A 26,523-nucleotide genomic window follows, 5' to 3' on the forward strand; every position below is an offset into this window, starting at 1 on the left:
TCAGCAGAAGCTACTTACCCAAAACGTCCTGATCAGGTCCTGTGAAACTTGCTGACCCGCCTAGATAATCCGGTACACGAGAGCAAGCAATAGAGAGGCACTCAGAACCGGTGGCCACAACTGCGTCGTGCGCACGCTAGTTGATGATTCCGTGTTGATTGACATGCGAGACATTTCCAGCGTCACTGTCAGTGAGGACAAGAGGACGGCGAAAATCGGTGGCGGGATCTTGGCTGGCGGCCTGTTGAAGGCGTTAGGGGAGCACGGCCTCATTACTCCTTGGTTCGTTTGATATTACACGTTGAAAAGCTTCTTGGGTGTATGAAGCCTTATGAGCTGACCCTCCCGTACAGTGGCTCTATCGGGTCAGTCGGCCGTGTTGGATGGAGTACTAACGGCGGCTATGGTCCGTTCTCGAGTTTGCACGGTCTGGGCGTTGACCAAATCGTGGGTGCAAGGCTGGTCAACTACAAAGGTGATCTTATAGAAGCCAGTGAAGAGCTACTCAAGGGGATTCGTGGCGCGGGCCAGATCTTCGGGTTCATCGTTGAGCTGACTATCGAGGTGTATCTGCTGAACGAGGTGAATACTAATGATGTCGACCATAAACCCAAGAACCGTGGTGCAATTGATATTCTAACAGGACGTTGTTGTATGCAGATTCTTGTCAGCACCCTTATCTACGAATCGAGCAATATGCAATCCATCTGGAAAAGCCTTACTGGGGGTATAGACGGTTTGGCACTACCGCCAGCTCTGCAAATTTAGCTGTTCGCTGCGGACTTCCCAGGCATGGGAAAGGTACTTGCTGCCATCGTCACATGGGCCAACGATAACCATGAGTAAGGCCGAGAGTGGATCGATCAGATTGCTGGATTTGGCAACTGCATCGTGAACATGACCGAGGCCAAGACCGTGTCGAAGTACGCGGAGGATAACGAGAAACTGGTACACTATGGCGTGTACGGACGGTCCTTCACCCTGAATCTCAAGCAGTGGACGCCCGCCTCAGTGAACGCGTTGGCCAAATATAGCCACTCAATCCCAGCCGGCAACGCCACGATCACAATACACAGCCTTCGTTCCCCCAAGCCTAACGAGGAATCGGTTTTCGGGGCACGGCAGGATCACCACCTGATAGAGATCGTTTCTATGACTTCCGATCCGGCTCTCAAGGATGAGACCGCCGCATGGGGACAGAGCTTGATGCGGGAACTGAGGGGGCATGACGGGCAAACATTCTCGACAGTGCGTAAATCTCGCTGCTCGACTTTGAGGATGCGGATTTGAAGAAGATCTATGGCAGACACCTGGATACACTCGTGTCGTTGAAAAGGAAGTACGATCCAGAGAATGTCTTCAAGCATTCGGCACCGAAGATTTCAGTTTAGTACCAGATAACCTCAAAAGCGTCGCGCTCAATGAAATCTGGCATTTGATACAACTCATCATAGCGAGTAAAAACAAGTGGTGCTCCTTAGTGGTTTGTGAAATCTTCAAGTCTTAAACACACATCTTGTCACGAATTTACCAGAAGACGGTATACCTGTTGACATTTATCAACTAGATCTCAGACGTGTTGCATGGATACCCTGGCCCCAAAAAATTGAGTCTCCCATTTGACATCAGAATGGCTAGAGTGTGCGAGAGATGCTCACAAAGTGAGTGCAGTTCGGTCGTATGAGGTCCCCTGTGCATCTGGCATCCCTAAATACAAAGAATACGGAGATTCGTACAGACCAAATCAGAGGGCACACAGATACATAATACCCCTAGTGCACCAAATAGCAAATCACACACCCACACCCAACACCCACACCCAACACCCATGCCTAACACCCATACCCAATTTACATACTTAATTCGCATGCTTAAAGCTAACTCACACGCCTAAGATCAAGTCACACGCTTAGGGCTAACTAGGTATGTAAATTGAGCGTGTGAATTGGGCGTGTGTGCGAATTGGGTGTGAGATGCTGCAGCTTTGGCGCTGGTGAAGTATCTGTGTACCCTCCAATTTAGTCTGTACGAATCTCCGTTTTCAATAGTACAAATATGATGCCCTTTCGTTTTGTTACGTTGTGTCCTTTTATTTGAGCTTAATTGTTGTTTTCCACCTCCATAGAAGGCGCGGATGTATCTTTATTTTGAGCACAAATACAAAAGCAATTAGGTCGGTTGTATCACGTGTCGTAAGGCAGTCAGCATGCAGTCCGACGGAATGCGAGCGAGGGTCTTACTCTGGGCGTAGCCTGATAAGGTTGGCGCAGAGGCCGTTTCGGGTCTTGCTACATGTCTCCAAAGTGTCGCGATTGTCTGCCTGGAAGAACTGCATAAGCAGCGCAGAACCATCATGTCAGCCGCTTCTCCACGTGTCGGTCACCAGAACTTAACAAGCTTCACTCACGCCTTGGTCACATCTCGATACCTGCGTCGTTCGTAATATCTAAGGCTTCATATTTTCATCCAGAAAGGTCAATCTGAACCTGGGACCTACAACACACACCGCTTCATCAATATGCTCTGCGCACTTTGCCTATCCATGTTTTCCAGTGGTCAACTCACTGGATTACATCACACATCCTTCAAGAACCTACAGAAAGCGGCACAAGGGGGTTGCAAAATATGCATCTCTCTTGCTCTGAAGCGCGATAAACTTGGTCCCGACCCAGACAACGAACAAACTGCCATACCCTTTCTTACTTACAAGTGGTCACCTGACTTCAATTATGATGAGTTCAAGGATTCACGACCACGTTCATGGATCATTATGTTCAATTCGAAGGTTCGCTGGTTGCCGTCGGGTAGCGCGCTTTGGGATGCATCTACATCCACGTCTCGTCCATTGATGAAGCAGTACCTGATTGGTACGGAAGGCTTTCAGCACATGCTGCGAGCGACCTCAATTCGCAGCCATGGAGAGTCAGAAGAGAGATGTTCCCACTCAAACCAATTGCAGACAACACTGCGCATGAGAGCGTCTTAAGAGTTGGCAAGATGTGGTTGCAACAATGCCATCAATTTCACAATTGCGAGAGATCCAACGGCCTTATTGGTTCCACGTGGTATCCCAAAAGATTGGTCTGTCTCACCAACTCGATTTCGCCACGCCTTCTGGAAACAAGTTTAGAGCCTCCAGACAGTCGATACGCAACGTTAAGCCATTGCTGGGGTTCCAAACCGAACTTTATCACCTTAACGACCAACAACTTGGATGACTTTCACAAATGCATACCCGTCCACACCCTCCCTAAAAGCTTCCGTGATGCCATAGTTATCTGCAACCAATTATCTATCCGGTATATCTGGATAGATAGTCTTTGTATCATACAAGACTCAGAATCAGACTGGTTGCTTCACACAGAAGAGATGTCTTTGATTTATCAAAACTGCTATCTCAACTTGTCTTTCGCCGCTGCAGCAAATCCCCAAGAAGGCGCATTCAGGGACAGAAACACCGACGTTCTCCAGGAATGCTGCGCATTTTCGATCATACCTGGGGCAAGCTACTCAGTCGATACTGGCATAGAAGATCCATGCGGCTCGGAAACGGAGAAAAGTCCAGTCAGAAAAAGAGAGTTCCTGAAATGCTTGATTTTTGCTCCAGAGCTTGACTTTACTATGAGTACGGGTGACCTCCCTCTGTCAAGTAGGGGGTGGGTCGTTCAAGAAAGATTGCCCTCCCCGCGGGTCTTACACTTCACGAAGGATCGGATAATGTGGGAATGCGAGGAGAGCCCATCCCTGCATGAAGCCCTTCCCTATGGAATTCTTGGGAACGGGGAGCCTTTCGATATGACTCTCCAACCTTTCAGCCTTGACCGCTTCCCGAGCGGGAAACCACATCTGCGTCAAGTGGATCAATTTCACAGCTGGGAGAGGATAGTCCACAAGTACAGCGGATGTCAACTCACCTATCCAGAGAAGGATAAGCTTGCTGCTTTTGCCGCGGTAGCTCAGCGCTTTTCTCCCGACTTCGGCGAGGATTACTACGCCGGGCATTTTCGACAGAATATGCCCTTTGATCTGGTATGGCATGTGTTCACGCCACACTCTGAAGAAAAGTCTGCGACAAGACGCCACCCGACGTGGAGTTGGACGAGTGTTAATTCACAAATACTCCGAGTCCACGCCACCGTCTTCGACCGGTCTTTGGTCGAGGTAGAGGATGTAAGCGTGAGTCTGCTAGATCCATCTCACAAGTATGGCCCGGTGAAAGGAGGTCAATTGACAATGAGGTGTTTGATTGTGAGATGTGTGCTTGGGGCTTATCAGGGACAGCGCATGCACCGGAATATTTGGACAGTCCATTCGCGGGAAATAGTAGGACACGATGATCACTTTTCTGAAATGGAGTTGATCATAGATCTGGACGGGCCTGAAAAGGAGATACAGGAAGACGTGTACTTCATACCGGTGCTCGAGTTCGGCGGGAGCGGGAGCAAGATTAGGGATATCATGGGACTTGCGTTGCTGAAACAGGAGGATGGTTTTTATAGGAGAGTGGGCAGCTGGAGCGCTCGGATCGACTTATCCGATTTGAAGAGTGGGCCGATGTTCGAAGTTATGGATAAGTACTCGGATTTTCATCAAGTCGTTGTGGTCGTTTGATAGTCTTGCAACAAGGTCGGGGATCCCATTTTCACTGCACTTCTTGAAGAAGAGAGAACCATTCATCCATGCACATACAGGAAAGTGCTCCGTTAAACGCCATCATATGTTAGGCAATATCTCACCCCAGTCTCTCAGTACTCTTCGTCAAAATCCTCTGGGTCTGAGACTTCCGGGTCTGACTGTTCATTCCCTTCGATCTCAGAAGGTCCGTCCTCGCTGGCAATATCGTTATCCTGGAGACTGCTTTCCTCACCACCAGACTAATCATCCCCTGACAGGTCTGAAGGATCCTGCTCAACTATATCCTCTGCTGTCTCATTGGAAAGGTCCTCGTGTGACACCTGGATTTCCACATCATCGTTGTCGTTGTCTCGCTCTACGCCAGACCCGTTTTCAGTGAACTCGTGTTCTGTAGCATTGTCAACATCGCTTCCGTCATTATCTGAGTCTGAATCAGTCCCCCAGAGTTGTTGATCCTCTTTTTGTGCCTCGTCCAGAAGCTTCTCGGCCTCCTTCTGGAGTTTCTTTCGTGCCAGGAGGGGCACGTTCATCTTCGACTTGCACAGATCCAGGCACTGCACGAGGAACTCCACGGCGGCATCGTACCTCCCAACGCGCTTCTCGAATGCTGCAACCTTGAGTAGGAGTTGGGCTCTTTTATAGCGCAACTCGGCCGAGCCTGAGCACAGCCGCAATGCTGCCATTGCACATGGCCCAAGAACTTTGCACTTAATGTTGTCCATTTCGTCAGTCGAGGGGTATTCAGTCACGACCAGCGACAGCGCAGCCTCCCTGAAGAAGTTCACGTCATCAAGCCTGTTGCTGTCCAGCATCGCGTTGGCCGAGAGCCGCACCAGGGGTATTATGCACGCATCCTTTCGGTTGACCGAGAGCTGAAGCATGCCGTAGTCCGCCAGTGCCTTGACCTGCTCGGCCTGTTGTGACTTGTTGTCAAAATATCCCTCTATGAGAAACATCGGTATGCTCTGGACATCCAGAAGGCTGAGAATATGAAGTAGACATGCTGCCTCCTCATGCGTGGCCCCTAGTTGACTGTAGAGAGGTTCCCAGATCCCGGCCGTGGCTTTGACTTGCTCCTCCGTCTGGGATGAGTGCTCAGGGCTGTTTGTCTCGCTGCTTGAAGCCTGTACGCGTTTCCATAAATCTTCCCAGGAGACGTCGTTGCCCGATGTCTCCATATATGCCCGCACAAGTGCCAGTGCCCCTGCTGAGCCTTGAAGGAGGTCCGCAATCTTCATTTGATAAGGCCTAGAAGCGGAGTCCTTGGCGTTATCTCCGCAAAGAAGACTTGTAACGTCATCTTCACTTAACTTGGCAGGGAGATCAACAACATACTTGCGGTTGATGAGGCGTGTAGCCATGCTCTTTGATCTCATGGTGACAAGTACATTCCCGCCGTACGCATGTCCATCGGGAATGTAGTTAAGGAGCGACTGCAACGAACCGTAATCCTTGGTGGATTCGCTTTCCTTCGGCTGGTCTGCGTCGTTGGTCGCCCCGGCCAGGTTCAAGCCATCGATTATCATGAGCCACTGGCCGCTCTCGCCCTTATTCAGAAAGTCTCTTACGGCTCCCATGGTATCTCCTTTCTTTCCCTGCCCAAGCTTCATTTTGTCTTTGATCGCGTCGAAAGACAGTTGAAACTCTGCTGCGTTGCTTGCGTATACATAGAAGATCTTGGCTTCCGGGTTCTCTTTGAGAAAGCCATCTGCGTACTCTACTGCTACATGTGTCTTGCTAGAGTTTCAAACTGTTACCAAATATCCCACTACGTATAACATTGCCTCGAGCTTAGACGTGACTTACCCGGAGCCACATGGACCCGCGAGAGCGACCCACAATGAATAGTCGAACTTGGCCTTGATCTTCTCCAATATTCCATCCCTCCCCGCAAACCCTTTCGCAACGGGGAAAGGAAGCATCGGGATTGATCTATGCGTTGCCGAGTGGGACTGTTGAGTCGTATGGCGAGACTCCTTGTCTATGGATACAGCATGAGAATATTAGCCCTACTGCTCTTGGTCAGTACTATGAAGGGAAACGCACTCGATGCTTTTCCTCTCTTCCGCATGATATCTCTGGTCTTGCCTGCCATCTTGACCAGCTCATCGACCACTGAAATGTAGTGGTAGTCCTCGTTGTTGTAGAACTTGTTCATGCTGAAATGATCAAGTGCTAGGCCCCTTCTCTCATAGCCAGGTAACGTACTAGAAGACTCGTCCGCCACAAACTCCTTTGTGATGTCTTTCAGGCCTAGTATAAGAGCCATATTGGTCGGACGTCGCTCGTAGAAACAGAATATCTCCGGAGGCGCGGTGCGCAGCTTTACTTCTCTAGTAAAGTCAGCAACAGTGTCAACGAGGATCTCGTTGCCACGTTCTAAAGTCTGCAGAAGATCGTCCTTGAACTGCAAGTTCTGCTGTGAGATCACCCGATAGTTTTCGCGCAGCGTTGAGATATGAGCAATATTACTCCCTTGAAAGGGAGTGCCCAGGAAGATAATGCCAGTGATTGCGTCGTAGATCCCGGGATAAGCACTGGCATGCCGCTTAGATGTTAGATACGCCTGCTGCATAACGATACCCCCGTAGCAATGGCAAATAAGTAGTATAGGGCGTTGGTTACAGTCCTTGGTATGCTGTTAGAATTGTCATCTAGCCACGTATTTTCCTTGAATACTAACCTTCCGAAATCGCCCCAGCTCCTCTAGGGCCGCGGCTGCAATTCCATCGAGTCTGTTCCTGGCGGCGGCATGACCAAACCTGACCGGGCCATTACCAAGCCAGAATGAGTGGTAGCTAAAGGTCATGATGCGTGCATTAGGGCATTCTTGGAGAAGCATTGTTGGGTCACTCAACCATGTCACCTTGGTCACCTTGGACTTGTCCTGAGGGTCACGATCGACGTATGTCCAAGTGGTCTCAGGATCGGCCCCAATTCCATGCACGGCTAGGATGCTGCGTTTGAAGGGGTCTGGTCAACCTTTCTTCATCATGAATGGGAGTTCAATACTTACTCAAGATCAATATGTTGCTCATGCCTCGGGTGGAAAACAACTTTGATTCCCAATTTCTTGTCCAGATTCGCCTCTGTGTCCAGACTCGCGTCCTCGTCGAGGCTCGTCTCTTCTGTTGCCCCTACGTCCTCAACGACGACTTCTTTATTCTTATTCTTCTGTCTTGCTTCTCCTAGTTCGATAAGGATAGGATCGCCGTGCGGCTCGAGAAGGCGTGACTGCTTGACTTCTTGGAATACAGCGGCCCAACAATCGCCATGTCCATTCTGATCTGGCACACTCTCATCCACAGGCCTTTCAGTAACTGTGTCCTTGAATACTGCCGAGGGGAGATCTTCGGCTTCATTTTCCTTCTCTGCATCGGAACCAGGGCTTGACTGCCGGGCGTCCGAGTCCACTCCATCTAGATTATCGCTGCCAGGGAGTGCTAGTAAGGCAATAGCCTCGAGGTGTTCGAGAATATGGCTCTGCATTATCTGCTCGGGAGTACTTGCAGGTGCTGCATCTTCCATTGTCTCCGCATCCACTGGTTTGGGATCAAAAGTGTGACAAAGAAGACACTGAGAATCGTTCAAGGAAAGTGAGAAATTGAGGGCGCCGATAGTGTTCGAGGTTGGTACAGCGCCCTGTTTGACAAGGCCAGGTAGTTGGGACTCTGTGAAAGCACCAGGATGCTCCCTCCGTATGTGATCCTCGAGGTCTTGGGATGAGCCAAAAGCCTCTCGCTCATGGCCAACAGCTTGGCAAGAGTAGACGATTGTGTGTTGCCATCGCATATGACCAAGCCAATCCTCCACTGTCTTGAAGAGTGTGAGGCTCTCTTTGCATTCTTCGAAGAGACAAACAAACGGGTCAATGTCCTTCAGGATATGTCGCGTCCAACGGGGTTGTCTCATCTCGTCCTGACTGATCAACCTCAGACAGTAAGGACATGCGACCTTATCTTTTCCACTGTTATTTGGTGGCGGAGGTACGTCCAATTGTTTCCGCCTGCCCACAGCTGCCTTGGTGATTCCCGATAACGCGGTGGACTTTGCATAGTCGGCCAACCTTGCACTATTGACTGAAGAAGCAATGGTCCCGGAGAAAGCCACGCTGCGCGGCGTTGGCTGAGGGCCACGCATGCCCCTTACTATGCTACCGCGTCTGCCTGAAAGGAGATTGGACATTGTCTCTCGAGCTACCGGTGCCTCTGCGCCATCATCATACGGTGCATATAGCGTTGGGTCTGCGAATACCGGTTCGATGCCTTGGTTGAGCTTCGCCTGGTGGTGTTACCTGTATCGAATCATCATGCGCCGAAAAACGACGGCCTCAACTAAGCGGTTGACCAGAAATTCTGGTGCTTGCGGAAAGTGTGCTTTGATATGGCACCGAACATGGTCTTCGACATCCGCGAGCTCTTCAACGTTTCCCTTTTCGTTTTGCTTCTTCATAAAACCCCGAATCTTGGCGTTCTCAGAGGACGATACAGGCTTTCTGATGACCTCGGCCAGCCTATATAGTCTGTTGATAACGTTGTTGGCTTCCTCGATGAAGGTTGCGGAAGGACCTAGCCGTTCTGGGTCATTACCCGAGTCCGACTCCTCGACACTAGAATCCGGGTCTAACGAAGCAGACGACGAGCCGGAAGAGAGTGGATCTGCCACTGCCCCCTCATTCCCCTCTTCGTCTTCATCTTCATCTTCGACATCGCTCTCTTCAAGCAATGGTGGATGGATTGCCTGGGAAAGACTCTGTTTCAGCTTTCTCATCATCGAAAAGACCACTTCAACTAGATCCTCGTCGTCGCGAAGCCGATAGTCCACGGAGGCGTTGTCGGGCGCAAATACACCAACATTTCCAGCCCATGTCTTCAGTCTGACCAGTATGTCGGCAAGCTCCTGCCGTAGTTTCGAGCTCAGCGTCTTGTCGGTCTGTGTGGGAGTGAGAATTCGCACACATTCGAGAACCGCGTTTGAGATTGACATTGTAATAACATAGACCAGTTGTGCACTCCTCTCATTCTCTGGTGACACCGGCCACTGGAACTAGAAGACAGATGAAAATCTAGCCGGGAAAGAAGAGCCTCACGCATGGTTAACATCCAAACGGCGTGAGAAAGTGGGGTGAGGTGATGGCTGATGGCTAAAGTCTTACAGGCCTATCAATGACCACAAAGGAAATAACTGCATTTGTGGCGTTCTGAACGCGGGGCTCGCAGGTTACACAACAGTCTCCTCGTGATCTGACAAATCTAACTGCAAATTGCTTCACATTTTCTAAGGCGCCTAAATCATCACAGTCAAGACAGCTACTTGTGAGAAATCAGAGGAGGTATTGCGTCGTGAGTTCCCTTTCGCACAAGTCAAAAGCGATGTCGGGCTTCGAGGTGGCAGGAATTGTGCTTTCCGTCCTCCCAGTCTTCATTGAGACCTACAAAGCATGTGGCGACCAGACCACGGCCCTCCAGAAGGCAGTGACGCCATCCGCGAGAGACAAGGGTTTGCAAGAGTTCTACGAAGAGTTTTATTGGGACACATATGAGCTGCGCAAGAAAATTGAGAAGGTCGTGCTGATGCTTCCTGACCTGTCCGACGAGCGGAAGCAGGAGATCATCGAGAGCAGGGACCTGGACAACTGGGACCAGGCTCAGGATGTCGCAGCCGCACTTCAAGACTTCTTAAGTGAAGACGATTATGAAGCCTTCCAGATGGTCGTGGGTAAAGTGCTGGAGCTACTTGCGCGTCTTATCAAGGACGAGACGGTCCATTTATCGAAGTCAGAGACTGTGAGTGCGTGTCACATTGCAGGGGGAAAGACGCCCAGCGCGGCATACATTTCGGCAAGGGATTGACAATATCAAATTAGGACCACCGGAAAATGCTGCAAAAACTCAAAAATCTGAAACAAGACATTTCGGCCAACAAAACGTCCAGCAGCCTCTGGGAACGATTCAAGTTCCTCAGAGAGAGACATCGCGGGACGTATCAAAAGAATCTCGGAAAGTGGAACAAGAGGTTAGGTAGGGTCATCGATTCCGCGGGTCAAGCAGCGGATAAGCAGAAGGCGGTCGTATTGCAACACAAGGCAAAGTTACCATCGTCTCACCTGCGCACCCTCTCCAAGAGACTCTTCGATGCGCTCTGGAGGCGTTGGTCATGCGATTGCGAGGCTCCCCACGAGGCGAGGTTCTGCATCGCCACTTGTGGCAGAAACGGGAACAATAATCTCAGCAAGACGAGCACCAACTTCGATTTTCTCTTCTCGCATCACCAGTCGAGATGGTTTGAGGGCAGTGTGGTAATCGAGTCTACCAAGTATGCTTCAGATCATCTTCGAGGAGGACGTGGAAGTGGGAAACCAGGATGACGCTAACTAATATCTTAACAGCCTCACAACATCACATGACCGCGCCGAGCTTCAGAAGATCTGCGACGCTATCACATCAAGAATAAACAATGCTAGTTACTGCATGCAACTGCTCATCGAAGATTCAGAGCCGTCTCAACGGCTATGGCGGCTCAACATGCGAGAAGCCCAACTCCAATATCCAGAAGCAGTCCCTCCCATTTCCTTCGAGACTCTGCTGAGTCAGCCTATGCCATCACTGATCGAAAGGAGACGACTAGCACTCACTTTTGCCTACTCGCTGATGCAGCTCCACGAGAGCCCCTGGCTGAGTGGCCAGTGGGACAAGAAGCGGGTGCACTTCTTTCGCATGGCGTCTGGGGCCCCCGACCTGGAAAGGCCCTTTCTCAGCGCGTCTTTCGACCAGTTTCCCCGGGGGCCAGAACCGGTTGATCTACGCCGTTTTCATAGGAACTCGGGCATCCTGAGGCTTGGTATACTCCTGATAGAGATTCATAACTGGAAACCTCTCGAGACTTGCCGAGACGACAGCGACCTGATAGATGGCGAGCCCACTCCGAACACCGACATGGAGGTCGCGAGACGGGTGTTGAAGACACTCAAAGGTTATTGCTTCGAAACCTACACGAGCGCAGTCGAGTCATGCCTGAGTATGCCGTGGGTCTCATCTGTCTCTAGGGTGAGCCTGGATGATCCTGAGACGTGGTCTGGCATGTATCGTGACATTGTTCAACCTCTGGAAAAGGAGGTTGATCTGGGGAGCTTCAAGTTAGTGGCATAGGAGTGGTGAATATGTACGAGATTCCCTTGTCCCTAGATAAGGCGTTTATATATCAAACCAGAGTGCACTCTCCAGACTCCTAGCCCAAGAGCAGTCAACCACGGAAGACACTGCCAAGTTTATGAGGATTGGAGACATCAAGGAATGGATATGCGACATTGGTCCGATGCTAAAAGTCATGCGATTCTGTCGAGTTCAAGAGCAGGAGGTATGGATGAATTGTTTGGGTCAGAAGCCCGAATTGAGGCCGCCAGATAATATCTTCACCTGGACCGGGGAGGAAGACCTGCAGAGGACTTGGGTTCAATGTTGTTGTGGTTGACGACCGGAGCGGCCGTAAACCCCGGCCCGGCGATTTCGTGCCAACGTTACAACTCCGCCCGCATAAAGTCCGTTCTTCTCATTTGACTACCATCCCTTGTGCTCACAGACGCTACGGACCAAACATCCATCGAATCTATCCCCTATGCTGTAAACTTTGCGTTCCAAATACCTTTGATTATAGAAGGGGCAATTCATTCCAACCCGCTGCCGTTCAGTCGGGCGGCATTCTTACACTCCGAGGCCCGGGCGACGTACCACTTGTTCAACCTCCGCGGATTCTCCGAACCTCCCACCCCTTGCATGCGTGGAACCATTTGGTCGTTCCTCGCCTGCTGGTATCGATGGCCTCACACATCCGATTCTGCTCAGGACTGCGCCTCGCCTTAGGCGACGCAGGTAGGGATGCAGGTCGGCGACCGACCAATCGCTCGAAGGATCCTGGATGACGGGCATGCCTGACCGCGAGCGGGTTGGCGTGTAAGCTCCGTCACGCGTTGCAAGTGCAAGGCATCTATAAAGGAGTGCTTCCCATGTCGAGACTTGATGGTTTGCACGAGTGTGCTTCAGCAAAGAAATAGACCGGCATCATCAATTTCACATCACATTGCATATATACCCCCATAAAGATGCCTTCACCAAAAATCGCAATCATCGGCGCGGGCCCAGTGGGCACTACGCTCGGGCGTCTGCTACTACGCCAGTCACCTTCGACATCTGTCACCATCTTCGAGAGCGAACCCTCTCCGAACTACCGCAGTCAAGGCGGCACACTTGATCTCCATACCGCCACTGGGCTCGCAGCAATCAAGGAAGCAGGCCTCTGGGACGAGTTCTCGAAACATGCCCGCTATGATGGAGAGTCGCTCTTGATGACGGATAAGAACCTTACGCCCTTCTACCAAGTAAAGCCAAGCGCCTCCCCCGATCAAAAAGGCGGCCACCTGGGCGGCCAGCGACCCGAGATCGACCGTGCCGCCCTCCGAGAAATGCTCATCGAGAGCCTCCCGGCGGACATGATCACATGGGGCCACCGCCTGAAGGAGGTGCGGCCCGGCAAGGAGCCGAGAGACACCAAGCTCACCTTCACCCTCGCCGACGGGAGCACCACAACAGCATCCGGCTTCGACCTGATCGTCGGCGCGGACGGCGCGTGGAGCAAGATCAGGAGCGTCCTGTCAGACGCCAACCCGCACTTCGCGGGGGTGTCCAACCAGGCGTTCGAGATCCCCGACGCGGCCAACACCGCCCCGGAGGTCTACCGCGCCGTCAACCGGGGCAGCATCTTTAGCCACGCCGACGGCCACAAGACGAACCTGCAGCAGATGGGCGACGGGAGCATCATCGTGTACCTCAACTTCCGCACCGACGACGAGGACTGGTACAAGAGCCAGGCGAGGTGCGGCTTCGACGCCTTTGACCTCGAGGCTGCAAAGGCCGCCGCGCTGCAGCGTTACCATGACTGGCACCCAATTATCAAGGAGGCCATCTCGCGGTCGCAGGGGAAAACCGTCCCCAGGAGCTTGTACATGCTCCCCGTGGGGTTCAGCTTCGCGCACAAGGCGGGGCTGACGGTGATCGGGGACGCGGCGCACCTGATGACGCCGTTCGCGGGCGAGGGCGTCAACGTGGGAATGGAAGACGCACGCCGTCTAGCCGAGGCGGTGGTTGCAGCGGGCAGCGACACGAACAAGCTAGACATCGAGGTCAACAAGTTCGAGAAGGACATGTTCTCCCGCGCGGGCGAGTTCGCCGCCCTGACGGAGACTATGCTGCGCGCATGGTTCTTCACCGAGGATTGCCCGCGGTCGGTCGTCCCCAAGGCGCTGTCCACGCACGCGAGCTTCCATGCGCCGTGGCTGTTGAAGCCGCTCGTGGGCGGGCTGGCGTATTCTTATTTCTCGGTCCGGAAGATGGCCTCTAGCAAATGAGCGCGTGGGATGTATTGGTCTCTTTTTCGAGCGAGTGCAGCCATGTTTGTGTTGATATGAGCTGGAGGGCAGCGTGTTTTACAACTGGTACATACTCTTTGCTTCTTTCGGGCGTTACATCGCGACTCTTCCCTCTTATAGTGTGAGCTTAATACAACCCATTGGATTAACCCCGTCGGGCAGCCTATTTTCTCACATGCTCTCCACTCCACATGTGAGCAGAAACGCCCTTCGGTTTTCCTGGCTTGCTGACAGCCTGTCGTCACAGGATTTATATCAACTGCCGAGTTAGGGGGAGGGGGATGGAGCTCCGTCCGGACTGATGCGCTATCCCACATTTCTCGCTCTCTGTCGCGCGTTCTCCCGGACTCTCTTCACCCATCTGGCTTTCTCACATGTCGAATTGTATTATTTCCCAGGCATAGCCACCAAGATGACGAGATTTGAACCTCATGGCGTCCATCTGACGGGCAGCATCTGCCTATCATCCGCCGAAGAAGTCTTCCGCAAGACCACGGCGCTCCTCCCGGGCCGCCTGCGGCGGATCCCAGACGGGGAGACCCAGCACCGGCAGAATTTCTTCAGATTCCAGCGAGACGCCTTTGCGGAAGCCGGGGCATCTCAAGCCCTGCGCAAGTACGACGCACAGCGCAACCCCCTCCCTTCCGACCCCGTTCCGCCAGAGGAGGTAGAGCTCCTGGCAAAACATCTCAGCGAGCACCTGCACACCGGCTACGACACGCACGCCATCGAGTCGTACAGCCTCTTCGCCCGGCTCCGCGACGAGGGCGTCATCCCGCCGGGCGTGCGCTTCCAGGTCAGCCTGCCCACCCCCGTCAACGTGATGACCACCATCGCGCCGCCGTACCAGGCCGCGCTCGAGCCCGTCTACGAGGCCGCGCTGCTCCGGGACCTGCGCCGCATCGAGGCGGCCGTGCCGCCGGGCGACCTCGCCGTGCAGTGGGACTGCGCGATCGAGTTCGCCATCCTCGAGGGTGTCGAGTACCCTGCGTTCCGGCCGTGGTTCGCAGGCGAGGGGGACGACGACGCCGCGGCCAGGCGGGCGCATATTGACGCGGCGCTGGTGCGGCTCGGGCGCGCGGTCGGCGGGGGTGTCGAGCTCGGGTACCACCTTTGCTATGGCGACCAGGGCCATCGGCACTTCTGCGAGCCGCGCGACACGGGCCTGCTCGTCGATGTTGCGTGGACGGTGGTGCGGGGCGTCGGGAGGCGGGTCGCCTGGTTGCACTTGCCCGTCCCCAAGAGCCGCGACGACGATGCGTATTTCGCGCCGCTGGTGGGACTCGTGCCGGCCCTCAGGAAGGGGGGAACTGAAATCTACCTCGGCCTGGTGCATGTTGATGATGATGAGGGGACACGCAGGAGGATCGAGGCGGCCTCGCGGGTGCTGGGTGCTTTTGGTGTTGGGACTGAGTGCGGAATGGGCAGGACGCCTCCGGAGGACTTTGATTCAATCATGGCCATCTCGGCTGCTGTTTCCTCTCCTATTCTCAGTCCTCCTCAGTCAAAGATGACTGCAGATGGGGCGGATCGTAGCGCAGAGAAGTAACTGCAAGATTGTGTCGTATCGTGTCCAAGGTTGACAGAGGCAAAGCAGGTGTTGGAAGTGCGAAAATATTTCACGTTGCCATAAATAACCTGATTCGTTTCTTCTTCTTCCTGGTCTCGTGGATTGTCAGTTGTAGTTTGGAATTAGTGTGGGACTAGTGAATTAGTGCACGTATGTTGTATATTTGCTGTAAACAGTCAGCCATCAGCCGTTGAGGGATCGTTATGACCATGAGCGCCGGCGCTTGCATTTGGAAAGACTGCAACGGCGCCACTGTGACTTCTCATTGTGCACGAGGTCGTCCAAGCTGTGCTAGACAAGACTCACCAAATGGCTCCCCGCGATAAATCAATTTGACATGCCTGAAGGGCTTGGATGGAGTTGAAGCTGGAGTTGAAGCTGACACTCCATTATGTAGCGGCCAGCCTCGTCCTGCCGTGCGTATGCACGCCTGTTTCCAGCTCGCAGTCCCATTGGCAGGAAGTTGATATTCCGAACAGCTGTCTAATTGTATTCCAATGTGAGACTTGCCGGCCAAAAGCATGACAGGGTCTTGGGATGGGCTGCTGCCGTGACACTCACATCGAGTAATTACACAACGTCTGTGGGCATGTGGGGGGTACTCTTGCACGTGCAAGTCACACAGTCAAGTAAGTCGACCTCAGCGCACAATGTGCTCGTTTTCGTTCCTAGTCCTTTTACTTTCTTGTATATTGGGACGTTCTCAGCAGCCTAAAGGGGACGAGCATGCGGTACAGACAGACTATGGGTGGCAGAAGCGTTGAGTAACATTGAGACTTGATGGATGCATGCTTTGGGCGAGCATATACGTCCTGCAAAGATCTCGACATCGTGACACCTGAGAGACGAGACTCTCATATTTTGGCGGGGACAAGAGGTGCGGCAACGAATTGAGTTTTGTGGAAATTGGATGGCCAAGCGGTAGGCTGATATAAGACCAGGGGGTAAGAATGTTGATCTCCCGCTTGTCCCTTACCCTATTGCGAAAGCCGTGGCGACAGGAGCGCTCCAAGCGATAAGTCGGATTCCATTTTCGTGGGCTGAAATTGGAGACACCTGAAAAGGCGTTCGGCGTGACTAAGGCGTGTCCATATTCGCCGGCTTGCGTCTGCCATTCCTGTGCTCTTAAGTGAGGGCGAGACCTGACTGGGTACACAGTAGTCTAGGTACTGCGATACCTGGTTGATGTGCTGGCACCCTTACCATCGGGGAAGAGGGGCAGCAAGCAAGCTCGAAAAACCTGGGAACGAAAATCAAAAAAGTCCGGGGCGAAGCTTTCGGCGGCTGCTAGCCGGTGGGCCAATCGCTGGGCAATCAGCCCTGGGGATCCTAGAGAGGGGGGAGTGCATGACAGCGGAACGACGGGCACTACTCTAGCCCCCCAGGTAGGCTGGCACGCTGGCAACCTGGTAGAAGCAGAGCAGGTGTGGAGCAGAGCAGCTGCCCCAATGTTACCCGTGATAAAGAGGTGGTCACTGTAGGCAGAGCTATCCCTTCAGTCAAGCCGCTCACAGTCCATGGCAGCAGCATCATGAGTCACGTCTCGAAATTTCAGAGTGTTCGATACAGCAGACTACGATACAATGGAGAAACAGACAACGAGTCCGGATGGTGTCGCCGAGTGCCCCGATGGCTTGAGAGCTCCCGGAGCTGGCCGACGGAGAAGGGCCCTTTTTCTCGCCAGTTTGTGGCTGTCTCAGGTTTCCCAGAGACAACGGGGTGGGTAGAGAAACATGCCGTAGAATATATGCACCGAGGTAGGATTGAACAGCATTGTTGCTAGTGTGGTCAATTTGAAAGCGCTTCTCTGCATTTCTGCATCTGAAAAGCTTCTTACCTTGTGTCCCATCATGTTGCTGGCCGAGTCCGAGAAGAAGGGTAACCTGAGACGAGACATGACGGGAGCGTGTCCGCACCTGGGCCTCGGTGAGACAGACGCAACAAGAATCGTGACCTCGACAGTCTGGTTTTTGGCCTTCTGTCTATCCTCTCTTTGTATTGGTGAAGGGTATGTAGAAGGCAAACGAGTGTCAAAAGGCGAGCTTGGCATGAGCTGGTCTGGGGTCAACCGAGCTTTGACGAGCAGGACTTTGTCAGTCTGTTCTGTCTGCTTGGGAGGATGCAACGTAATGCGATGCAATGCAATGCAGCAAGCCAGTCACTCGCTCCCACTCATCTTGGGCCACTCAATCAGTCAATCGACATCTTACCCATGCGGTGGGAGAGAAATTGGTCCCCAGAAACCCCAGAGAAGCTCCAATCCCCCAGTCCCTAGTCCCCAGTCTCCAGAAAAAAGTCCCTGAGTCTTCAGAAACGGCAGATGGACGTTGCCCCACCTCGCCCGTCGCGCCTTCCCCGGAGTGGACTAGCCTGCTCTGATCCGTGGCTTTCCAATGGCTTGCGTGGTGCCATGTCTCCCCTCACCCCTGTCTGCAGCGAATAGAGCTCCAGCTTCCGGGAGCAGTCGAGGCGAGACCAGCCTGGTCTGTGGCATGTGTATTCCGATCCACTACCACTGTACGGTGCTGGTGCTGTATGCCACCACCTTCGCTGGGCAATTCTGGGCAGTACTGTGGTACCCTCCAAGGTCCTACGTGCAGTAGACCACACTCAGCAGGAGCAGGAGCAGCCACATTCTGTTTGGTTTTGTTTCCCATCCTCTCCATCACCACCATCGGGTCGACGAGAAACCGTAGAGATTGTCTCTATTCTCGCTTCTCTCTTCTCCCATCCCCCGTCCCATCCCGTTCCCGTTGTTGCTCCTCACCTTCTTCCCCCCTCTCCTGTCCTTCTCGTCCCTGCGTAGCCCAGCACAGGACGTTTCTGAGGGCGTCAGTTGGAGTGTTGACCGTTCCAGGTTTCCCCTTCCCTTCTCCCCTCTTCCTCGACAGCTCTCTTTCTCTTTTTGCGACCCACCCGGACGACGACCACTGGCCTTCCCCAGGCAGCCCAGTCTACCAAGCCCAAGCGCATCGAGCCTCAAATCACTCCTCGACTGCGACACTCCTCCCCCCCCCCCCCCCCGGGCTTTTTTATCGCCGGCCAGGTCGTTGGTGACTCCGGTCCCCAGACCCGTCGCAGCGCATCGCAACCGACCATTCGAACCGCTACCCTCCTCCCTCAAGGCCTGCAACCACGCCTAATCGGCCCTCGCATGGAACAACAAACCTGACCGAAGACTCCCATCGCCCCGGATTTGATAGAAGCTGTCACTGTACAGCCACACGCACACGCATAATACATATTCTTGAGGACGTTGCCGTGCGCGACAACGCTCGCCTTGGCAGAACTTCCGTTGTGTCACCTCGGCGACTTCTGCGAAGCTCCTCGTATCAACACAACAGCCTTGGAAGGTCGACAGCGCACAGTGTTCAGGGCGCCGCCACTCTGCCGGCTTGAAAGTAGGTAGGTAGTCAGTTTTCTCGTATCATCCAAGCTTGGGGATTTTCCCACGCCTGGCGCAACGAGCGTCCCCTCGCGCCCATCGCACTGGCCGGTGAGCAGCTGGCTGGGCGAAATCCTGTGTTCCGGCCCCGTTTGGCTCAACAAACATCGGCCTTGGTCTACGTCGCATACTGATTCCCCCCATAGCACCCCCCAAACGTCCGTCACAAAGCCTAAGCCGGGTCGCACAGTACCTAGGCCACTGCACCCAAGCCGTCACCCACTCACAGCACGCCATTTCCGTGCTCTCTACCAAGCGTCGCTCGATCAAGTCTAGCCCACCACTCGTTGAGACAGGGTTCAACTTGTCACCGGCGCGCAGAGTAGTCCGGGGACTGTGATGGACGAAAAGGGAGCAACGACAACTGCATCCAAAACAGCTGCTGCCAGCCCCTCGACTGCACTGTCCAGTGTCTCCGAATCCAAGGGCACTGCAATTGCCACTACGCGCCCATTGTACAGCAGCAAACTCGGCGATACAAAATCAAAAGCCCCCGAAAGTAATTCCAGTCCGACCACGAGGTGAGACACGAGACTTGTCCGGCCCCCCAAATCTTTTTTGGTTTTCTCACCTCCCTCTGTCACATCGCCCGTTTTTCGCTTTGGACAACAAAGAACCCAAAGGCGCATGCACCATCTCCTCGCAGCCTCCGCCCTTCCTTGCCGTCGTTGGATGCTCATGCAGGGCGCGGCGTAATTGGCGACCGTGGATGCCTCAACACACTGACCAGTCCATTGTCGGTCGTACCTGTGCTTGGCGCCCCGAACTGACCAGCTCTCAAGACAGGACCTCACGCCGCAGCAGAAGGCGTGGACAACTGCCAATCCCAAGATCACAGGCCGTTCGAATAGTCCTCAGCTGAATAACAACATTGATTCGGTCGCCAACAAGCCAGCGTTGGCCAACTTCTTCAATCGCGTGAGAGAGGTAAGTCGGTGACCCCATCCCTCCGAGTCGACGTTCCCCTTGCGCCCTGGCTTCTCTGCCTCGCGTGGACCCACTCGGATCCACCCACCCCCAGCTGTGCTGTCACACCTGGCTTCAATTTCACCGCGGCTTCAGACAACACCAGACACCAATGCTCCTTTTTCTCCCTGTCCCTTCTCCCGAGCATAGCCACAGGCAATCCGCAACCTGCAGTCTGTGGCTCTCTACAAGATACAATACTTACCATCTCTGTTGACAGGGCAATCGAGTCCAGATCACCCTCGACAGCGGCGCCGAGTTCGAGGGCATATATGCCAACAACCCATCGAACCCATCCAGCTGCCATTTGAAGATGGTTCAGCAGAAGAAGGCCGGTTCTGCTGACGCGATGAACGGTTCGACTAAGAGACAGCAAAACAACATGTCCTTTGCGCGAGGCAACATCGCGGACGCTCGTGTTCTAGGTGGAAACCAGAACAATCGCAATGGTAAACAAACGCACACAAACACTCGCCTGCTTGTCCGTACCTAGTTCGCTAATTCCCCGCAAGGCAACAGGGCAGGCTTCCAAACAGACAGCAACATCTCTGGCGAGCGCTTTGGCGGGCAGCGCGAGCTCAAAAGGTGGGTCGCCGATGGCCCTGGCGACGTAGATGGCAGTTTGGAGAAGGCTACAGACAACAAGCCTTGGGACCAATTCGCGGCCAACGAGGAGAAGTTTGGTCTCAAGACAGACTACGACGAGAACATCTACACAACAACGATTGATCGAAGCCACCCGAGCTACAAGACAAGGATGGCCAAGGCCGATCAGATGGCTCGAGAGATCGAGCGCAGCAACCCAGTCTCGTCACACGTGGCCGAGGAGCGTGTCATGGACTATTCCGGACCGGCCGACGGTGGCTTAGACGAAGAGGAGAAGTACGGCTACTACACCCTCCTGCTTCCTGGGCTGTATACTAACAATCCTACAGGTACAGCGGTGTCAAGCGACCGGACTACCCCCCTCTCGGCAGCCAGAACCCGAACAAGTACACCCCCCCAGCGCGTCGCGCCCCGGCTGCTCAGTCAAACGTGAAGGGAGCACCGGTCGACCCTGCAATCATCTCGTCCCAACTGAGAAGTGGTCCGAGCAAGCAGCCTACGCCCAAGCCCGATGAATCGAAGGTTGCCCTCCCAAGCTCATCCAAGACCCCTACTGCCCAAAACAGCGAGCCCAAGGCTACCGAAGGGAAGACTGAGGGAAAAACTGAGGCGAGCAAGGATGAAATCAAGCCAAACGACACGGAGAAGGGGCAGTCTGACACAAAGCCCGCTGATAAGCCTGCTTCGACCCTGCGACCTGCCGGCGCTGCCGGACGTACAACCTCACCCGCTGACAAGGAGAACGCCAAGCCAACGTCCACGACGATAGAGCAGACCGTCCTGACCTCCTTCAAGAACTTCGCAAGCAAAGAGCGACAGGTCGCAGAGAAGGCTCGCAGCACCAAGGCCAAGGCAGACAAGGAGGTCAAGCTGATCGAGCTCAAGAAGTTCGCCGACAGTTTCAAGCTGGGCACACCGGTGCCCAACGACTTGATCGGCATCATTGCCAAGGATCCAAAGAAGCAACAAGAGATTCAGGCCAAGGCCCTCAAGAATGCCGAGGAATCGCGCAAGGCCAAGGAGGATGCGAAGAAGGACCCCGTTGTTACGAAAGAGAAGGAGGTGACTGCCGCCAAACCGGGTCAATCGAAGCCAGCCACGGAGCAAGCTGCCTCATCTACGGCTGGTACGCCCGCTGCTGCTGCGGCCGGCGCCGCAAGTGGTGGTACTTCCCGCCCCGGTGTTGCACCGCAACACGCGAACTCTACCGCGGGGGCCCCGAACCGCCACCCTGGCAACCGCCAATCCTATGCCCCAGGATCGTACCCACAGCAGTTCCGCGGCGATCGCTCTTCTGGCCAGAATGTGCCTCGTCAACATCAGCAGCCTGGCCACTTATCCCAGCGTCTTCGCAGCGCGGAGCAGCAGAGGATGTCACAGCCGCCTCCCCACATGCAGCCAGACATGCGCATGCCTCCGACTGGCCCAGCGAACAGCATGAATCCCTCGTTCCCTCCCCGTCATACCGGCCTCCCACCGAATCACATGGGTCCTGGTCCAAGGCTGAACCCCAACACCCAGGAGTTCAGGCCGAACGCGCAGCCTTTCTATCCCACAGGCCCTAGTGCGGCCTCTAGTCCGCGCTCAGCCATGAACAACGTCGAGGGGCAGGGAAGCTCTACGCCAGTTACTGGCCCAGTGATCAAGCGCAAGATCAAGTCAATCGACTTCAAGAAATGCTTTGCCCTCAGCCACGTGATGTCTATCAAGCAGCCTCAGACAGGCAACCGCGCATGGGAGGAGAATGGAGGTTTGCGGCCTCCGTTCGACACTATGCCCACATGGAACAATCTGTCAGAGGGAGACGACAAGCAGGAAAAGATCAGCTATAAGCAGCTGTTCGAGCGCCCGCCCCCGTACGCCGGTGCCATGCCCACACCAAACCCTGCTCCAGTGGCCCCTCAGATGCCACACCAGCATCAGCTCCCATTCCACCTACAGCAGGGAGCTCACGCCGTCGGGCCTCGTCAGTCACCGCACATGCCACCACTGCAAATGCACGCCGGTCAGCCGGGGCATGCGCCTCACATGCCGTTCAACAATGGAGAGGACGCCACTAGGATGATGCCCTCGAGCTCGGCACAGTCATATGCGTCACCTCGGCCAGGCCAAGTCCCGATGGCCTACCCTAACACCATGAACTCTCCAGCTCACATGCCTTACTCCCAGCCTGTCATGCCCGGATTCATGGGCCCTGGTGCGCCGCAGATGACGCCGCAGATGCGGAGCTTTGCGCAGAACCCACAGTATATGCCACAGCAACACGCCCAGATGGGAGGCCCAATGATGATGGGGCCTCAGTACATGACTGCGCCTTCTCCCCTCATGCAAGGCGGTCCTCAGATGCCGATGTATGCGCCCGGTGCTCACCCGCAGTTCATGCCCCCTGGACCGGTGCCTCCTCCGGCAATGCCCGGCTCTAATGGATACCCAAGCCCTGGACGACCAGCTGCGCCGATGATGGCTCCCCAGGGATCTCAGCAAGGCCAACACATGTACGGCATGAGCCCCGGCACGATGCCCCAATACCAGCAGCCCGTCTTCGCCCCGCAGCAGCCTGGCCAAAGTAAGTTCAACAACAACAACAACAATAGCAACAGGCGATACAGCTCATCGGGCCGTCAATACTAACGAGGTCTCGAAGTGGGCAATGTGAGAGTACATAGCAACCCTGGACCACAGCAACTCGGCAGCAGTCCCCAACAAGTTCATTACTATGGACCTCAGCAGCATCGGGGCAATGGTTACGGTGGTAAGAATTTTACCGGCCCCCATCAAGGGCCATCAACAAATCACGGTGGCCCTGCTGTTGCCCAGGCCCGGACGCCTGAAACACAGGAGGGAACCAAATGATGACGCTTTTCTTGGTTTGCCCTGGTCGATGTCGTCTCGGCCCTTGCTGGAAGGTCAACATAAGCATAGCGTCACTCTTCTACATCAATACCAGGCCACGACAGGCTCCAGCGGTGTGCATTTCCAGTTTTCTCCCGAATTACCATGGCGCAATCTTCAACATGCTCATCATACGCTTGTCTCAGTCATAGCGCGCCTCGACGGGCTTGATGCAACGTTATGGCCATCGATTTCAGCGGTATGGAGTATTTCAGACAGGGCCTAGTAGGGCCATTGTCATGGCCAACTTTCTCACCCATGCTCAATGCGTGAAGGCAATGACAAGGAATCGCGTGCGTACCCAACGTTGCCTTTTCAGTGCTTGTCGATGCCGGACTGTGGCAGCGCACGTGGGTGAGATCGTTCTGCCAGGGAGGAAGCTAGGTGACGAGCATATCCGCCGTCTGAGCGCAGTCTAGGCGGGAGGGAGGGCTTGCTGGAGTAGTGGTGGCTTTTCGTCGGCCACAGGCAGAATATGGCGGAGGCATCACAGGATACTGCTAGTCGAGTATCAATTTTGCTCAGAGGATTCGAAGACGGTTGGGCACATTTGGTCGCGACCGAACGACAAGTCAATTCGCGATCAAAGGGACGGCCAGCTGACTGCGAACCGGACAAGAGAGGTCATGTCGGGCTGTAGACGGTCCAAACCTGGATGTTTGCGCCGCTTGTTGTGGTGTCTGTCACCAGGGGGTCTTGAGGCATTGTGGTAGCGGTGGTAGTTGAATTGATTGTTATGGTGTGTCGGCTCTTCTTTCCCATCGATCAGACTGCCGGTGACTGAGTGAAATCAAACGTGATGTTGAACATTTACCTCCCTATCTTTGTGTAAGCACAGAGCGGCCAGGAGCCCGGGTAGTCTGTACCACCCGCTCGGCACCTAACCCTCCTTTCCCCAAGAGGCTTTTAGGTTTCTTCTGCTCCGCGCTTGCTCAAGGTACGGAAGCTACATCGGACCACTGCCCCCCCCTCCCCCCAAGCCTCATCTCCTCAAATGCGGATTCTTACTCACCTTCTCATCGCTCTCTATATGCCTTTCGGTCAATTAATTAAGTAGACAGTGCTATTCTCATGGCCAACAAGTCGTGGGTTGATTGTAGGGTGAGGATGTTTGCTGGCTGGATGGACCGCTCACAAGCCTCACTCTAACTTTTCCTCCCTCTCTCTCCCCTTATGTTTTATATGGCTAGTATATTTCGCGGGTAGGTATGTAGAGACTCGGATCGAGTCACTCTACTTGGGTATCTTAAGCAAGGGACACACATGTGAAAACATCGCATTTGCGGCAATTGCGTCCATGTCTCCTGATGTATTAAGACTAAAAATAATCGAGTTGATTTGTTACTCGCCAACGGTACGACAGACTAGAATACAGCATAGAAAAGTTTTGCATGAGGGTTGAGTATGTTGAACGGCCAGTGGTCCAAGATATTTACAGAAGTTGTAAAGAAGGCGAAAAAGACAACTCCGGAAAAACTAACCTGCCAAGAATTCTAGACAGCAGGAGTATAGTCGTTGACGATACCGAAGATGAACTCTTCGTAATGAGCACGGCCTTCAATTATCTCCTCCCCAACGAAGCCACCCTTCAACAGGCCGTTGGCGCGCTAGTAGGCACCAGACTCGTCCCGCACGATCAACTCGGTCGTCACGTCGACGGCGAAGACCCGCCCGTCGGCCAGCGTGTAGTTGACCGATATGCCCTCGGTCCCGAGCAGGCCGGTGGTAGGCGGCCAAGCAGCCTCCCCGCCCTTCTGCCGCACAAACAGCGCGTCGGAATCGCAGCTCACGAGGAGCACCTCCCCGTTCCCGACTGGTGACAAAGGATCGGCGCGACTCGTTGCCGTCGTAGTCGAGCAGGTTGTACCAGACGACCGAGCAAGGGCCCAGGCGGCCGCGGCCCCAGTCCCAGTAGCGGGGCCCGTCGACGATGGACTGGTTGCCCCAGTTCTTGTCGTGGTAGCCGACGCCGTCGGCGAAGCTGACGGTGGTGTCGCCGACCTGCAGGTCGACGGCGGTGTTGGCGCCGGGCACGGCGTTGGCCCAGTACAGGCCCGGGAGGAGGTTCTGGTTGGCGCCTGCGGCTCCGTTGAGCTCGCATGGGTAGTGCGTGGGGGCGATCTGTTTGTTTTTCGTATGGATTAGCGAGAGAGCAGTGGTAGTTATTGGTCTTCCGAAAAGCAGACCTACCGATTTGAAGACAATGGTGCCGTAAATATCCATCTGGAGTGAATTAGAGGTTGATGGTATACTCAACATCGGGCTCGTCCAGAGCCGAGCCCTTGAAAGAGCCAACGCCCTTCCACTCGCCCGTGACACCAGCGGGGCCGTTGGTGATGGAGACGCCCGAGTCGGCCAAGACCTCAAAGTAGAAGGTGGTCCCGTTGGCGTATACGCCAGAGACCTGAACAGACAGCGGGTGCGGGTACTGGGAGAGTTCGCCCGAGTTGAAGAAGACGATGTTGAGCGTCTGGTTGCTCGCGCTGGAGAAGACGTCAAAGTACCAGAAATCGGTACTGCCGCGCGCGGCGGGGGTGCTCATCTTGAAGCCGTCAAAGTTTCCGGCCACAGAGAGGTGCTCCACGCTGACGGTGCCGTTGGTATAGACGGGCTTAAGATCAATTGAGTGCGTGGTGATGTTGGACGGCGCGCCAAAGGCGATGCCCGCCAGAGCGGTCAATGCGGCAGACTTGGTTGAAGGCATGGTGAATGCAGAAGATAGAAGATGATGAAATGTCATGATCGATTGGACTGAAGTGTTCTTCTGCGGTAGAAGTATGGACTCTATATACTCTTGTTGCTCGTACGAGTCCTGTACGACCTGTATACGTCGCGTGCATTCATCGTCTACAGCCTCACAACACCGTCTATCCACAATTGACTAGGTGCAACAAGGCCACGACATAGTATTTAGCGTTCAGTAAATTGTTTTTGATTACGATCGTCGCTGATTTAGATCTATGCACCGCTGTCATATTGTCTACGAGT

The 26,523-nt window shown here is 54.2% G+C and overlaps 9 protein-coding genes across 9 annotated transcripts; 6 read left to right on the forward strand and 3 right to left on the reverse strand.

The window, feature by feature from the left end:
* Positions 1-897: 897 nt before the first annotated feature.
* INS49_010804 (uncharacterized protein) lies at positions 898-1,913 on the forward strand (the record flags this gene model as incomplete). Its single annotated transcript, XM_043171527.1, has 2 exons — positions 898-1,248; positions 1,896-1,913. 2 exons carry the CDS (start codon positions 898-900, stop codon positions 1,911-1,913), a joined length of 369 nt encoding a protein of 122 aa, XP_043023272.1.
* Positions 1,914-3,795: 1,882 nt separating this feature from the next.
* Positions 3,796-4,611, forward strand: INS49_010805 (uncharacterized protein; the record flags this gene model as incomplete). The annotated part of the gene is made up of 2 exons (XM_043171528.1): positions 3,796-4,170; positions 4,276-4,611. The coding sequence occupies 2 exons, from the start codon at positions 3,796-3,798 to the stop codon at positions 4,609-4,611; spliced, it is 711 nt and encodes a 236-aa protein (XP_043023273.1).
* Positions 4,612-4,874: 263 nt separating this feature from the next.
* On the reverse strand, positions 4,875-8,547 carry INS49_010806 (uncharacterized protein; the record flags this gene model as incomplete). The annotated part of the gene is made up of 6 exons (XM_043171529.1): positions 4,875-6,372; positions 6,442-6,616; positions 6,682-7,273; positions 7,319-7,433; positions 7,494-7,592; positions 7,652-8,547. 6 exons carry the CDS (start codon positions 8,545-8,547, stop codon positions 4,875-4,877), a joined length of 3,375 nt encoding a protein of 1,124 aa, XP_043023274.1.
* Positions 8,548-8,925: 378 nt separating this feature from the next.
* INS49_010807 (uncharacterized protein) lies at positions 8,926-9,621 on the reverse strand (the record flags this gene model as incomplete). The annotated part of the gene is made up of 1 exon (XM_043171530.1): positions 8,926-9,621. The coding sequence occupies one exon, from the start codon at positions 9,619-9,621 to the stop codon at positions 8,926-8,928; it is 696 nt and encodes a 231-aa protein (XP_043023275.1).
* Positions 9,622-10,007: 386 nt separating this feature from the next.
* On the forward strand, positions 10,008-11,783 carry INS49_010808 (uncharacterized protein; the record flags this gene model as incomplete). Its single annotated transcript, XM_043171531.1, has 3 exons — positions 10,008-10,421; positions 10,502-10,950; positions 11,024-11,783. The coding sequence occupies 3 exons, from the start codon at positions 10,008-10,010 to the stop codon at positions 11,781-11,783; spliced, it is 1,623 nt and encodes a 540-aa protein (XP_043023276.1).
* Positions 11,784-12,733: 950 nt separating this feature from the next.
* Positions 12,734-14,035, forward strand: INS49_010809 (uncharacterized protein; the record flags this gene model as incomplete). Its single annotated transcript, XM_043171532.1, has 1 exon — positions 12,734-14,035. The coding sequence occupies one exon, from the start codon at positions 12,734-12,736 to the stop codon at positions 14,033-14,035; it is 1,302 nt and encodes a 433-aa protein (XP_043023277.1).
* A 433-nt stretch (positions 14,036-14,468) lies between these two features.
* Positions 14,469-15,605, forward strand: INS49_010810 (uncharacterized protein; the record flags this gene model as incomplete). The annotated part of the gene is made up of 1 exon (XM_043171533.1): positions 14,469-15,605. One exon carries the CDS (start codon positions 14,469-14,471, stop codon positions 15,603-15,605), a length of 1,137 nt encoding a protein of 378 aa, XP_043023278.1.
* A 4,175-nt stretch (positions 15,606-19,780) lies between these two features.
* On the forward strand, positions 19,781-23,274 carry INS49_010811 (uncharacterized protein; the record flags this gene model as incomplete). Its single annotated transcript, XM_043171534.1, has 5 exons — positions 19,781-19,807; positions 19,858-19,998; positions 20,258-20,486; positions 20,550-20,919; positions 20,973-23,274. 5 exons carry the CDS (start codon positions 19,781-19,783, stop codon positions 23,272-23,274), a joined length of 3,069 nt encoding a protein of 1,022 aa, XP_043023279.1.
* A 1,868-nt stretch (positions 23,275-25,142) lies between these two features.
* On the reverse strand, positions 25,143-26,275 carry INS49_010812 (uncharacterized protein; the record flags this gene model as incomplete). The annotated part of the gene is made up of 4 exons (XM_043171535.1): positions 25,143-25,289; positions 25,357-25,656; positions 25,726-25,758; positions 25,793-26,275. 4 exons carry the CDS (start codon positions 26,273-26,275, stop codon positions 25,143-25,145), a joined length of 963 nt encoding a protein of 320 aa, XP_043023280.1.
* Between the last annotated feature and the right edge of the window lie 248 nt (positions 26,276-26,523).

The sequence above is a fragment of the Diaporthe citri genome, assembly GCF_014595645.1.
Source record: "Diaporthe citri strain NFHF-8-4 chromosome Unknown scaffold_5, whole genome shotgun sequence".
Taxonomy (NCBI): Eukaryota; Fungi; Ascomycota; class Sordariomycetes; order Diaporthales; family Diaporthaceae; genus Diaporthe; species Diaporthe citri.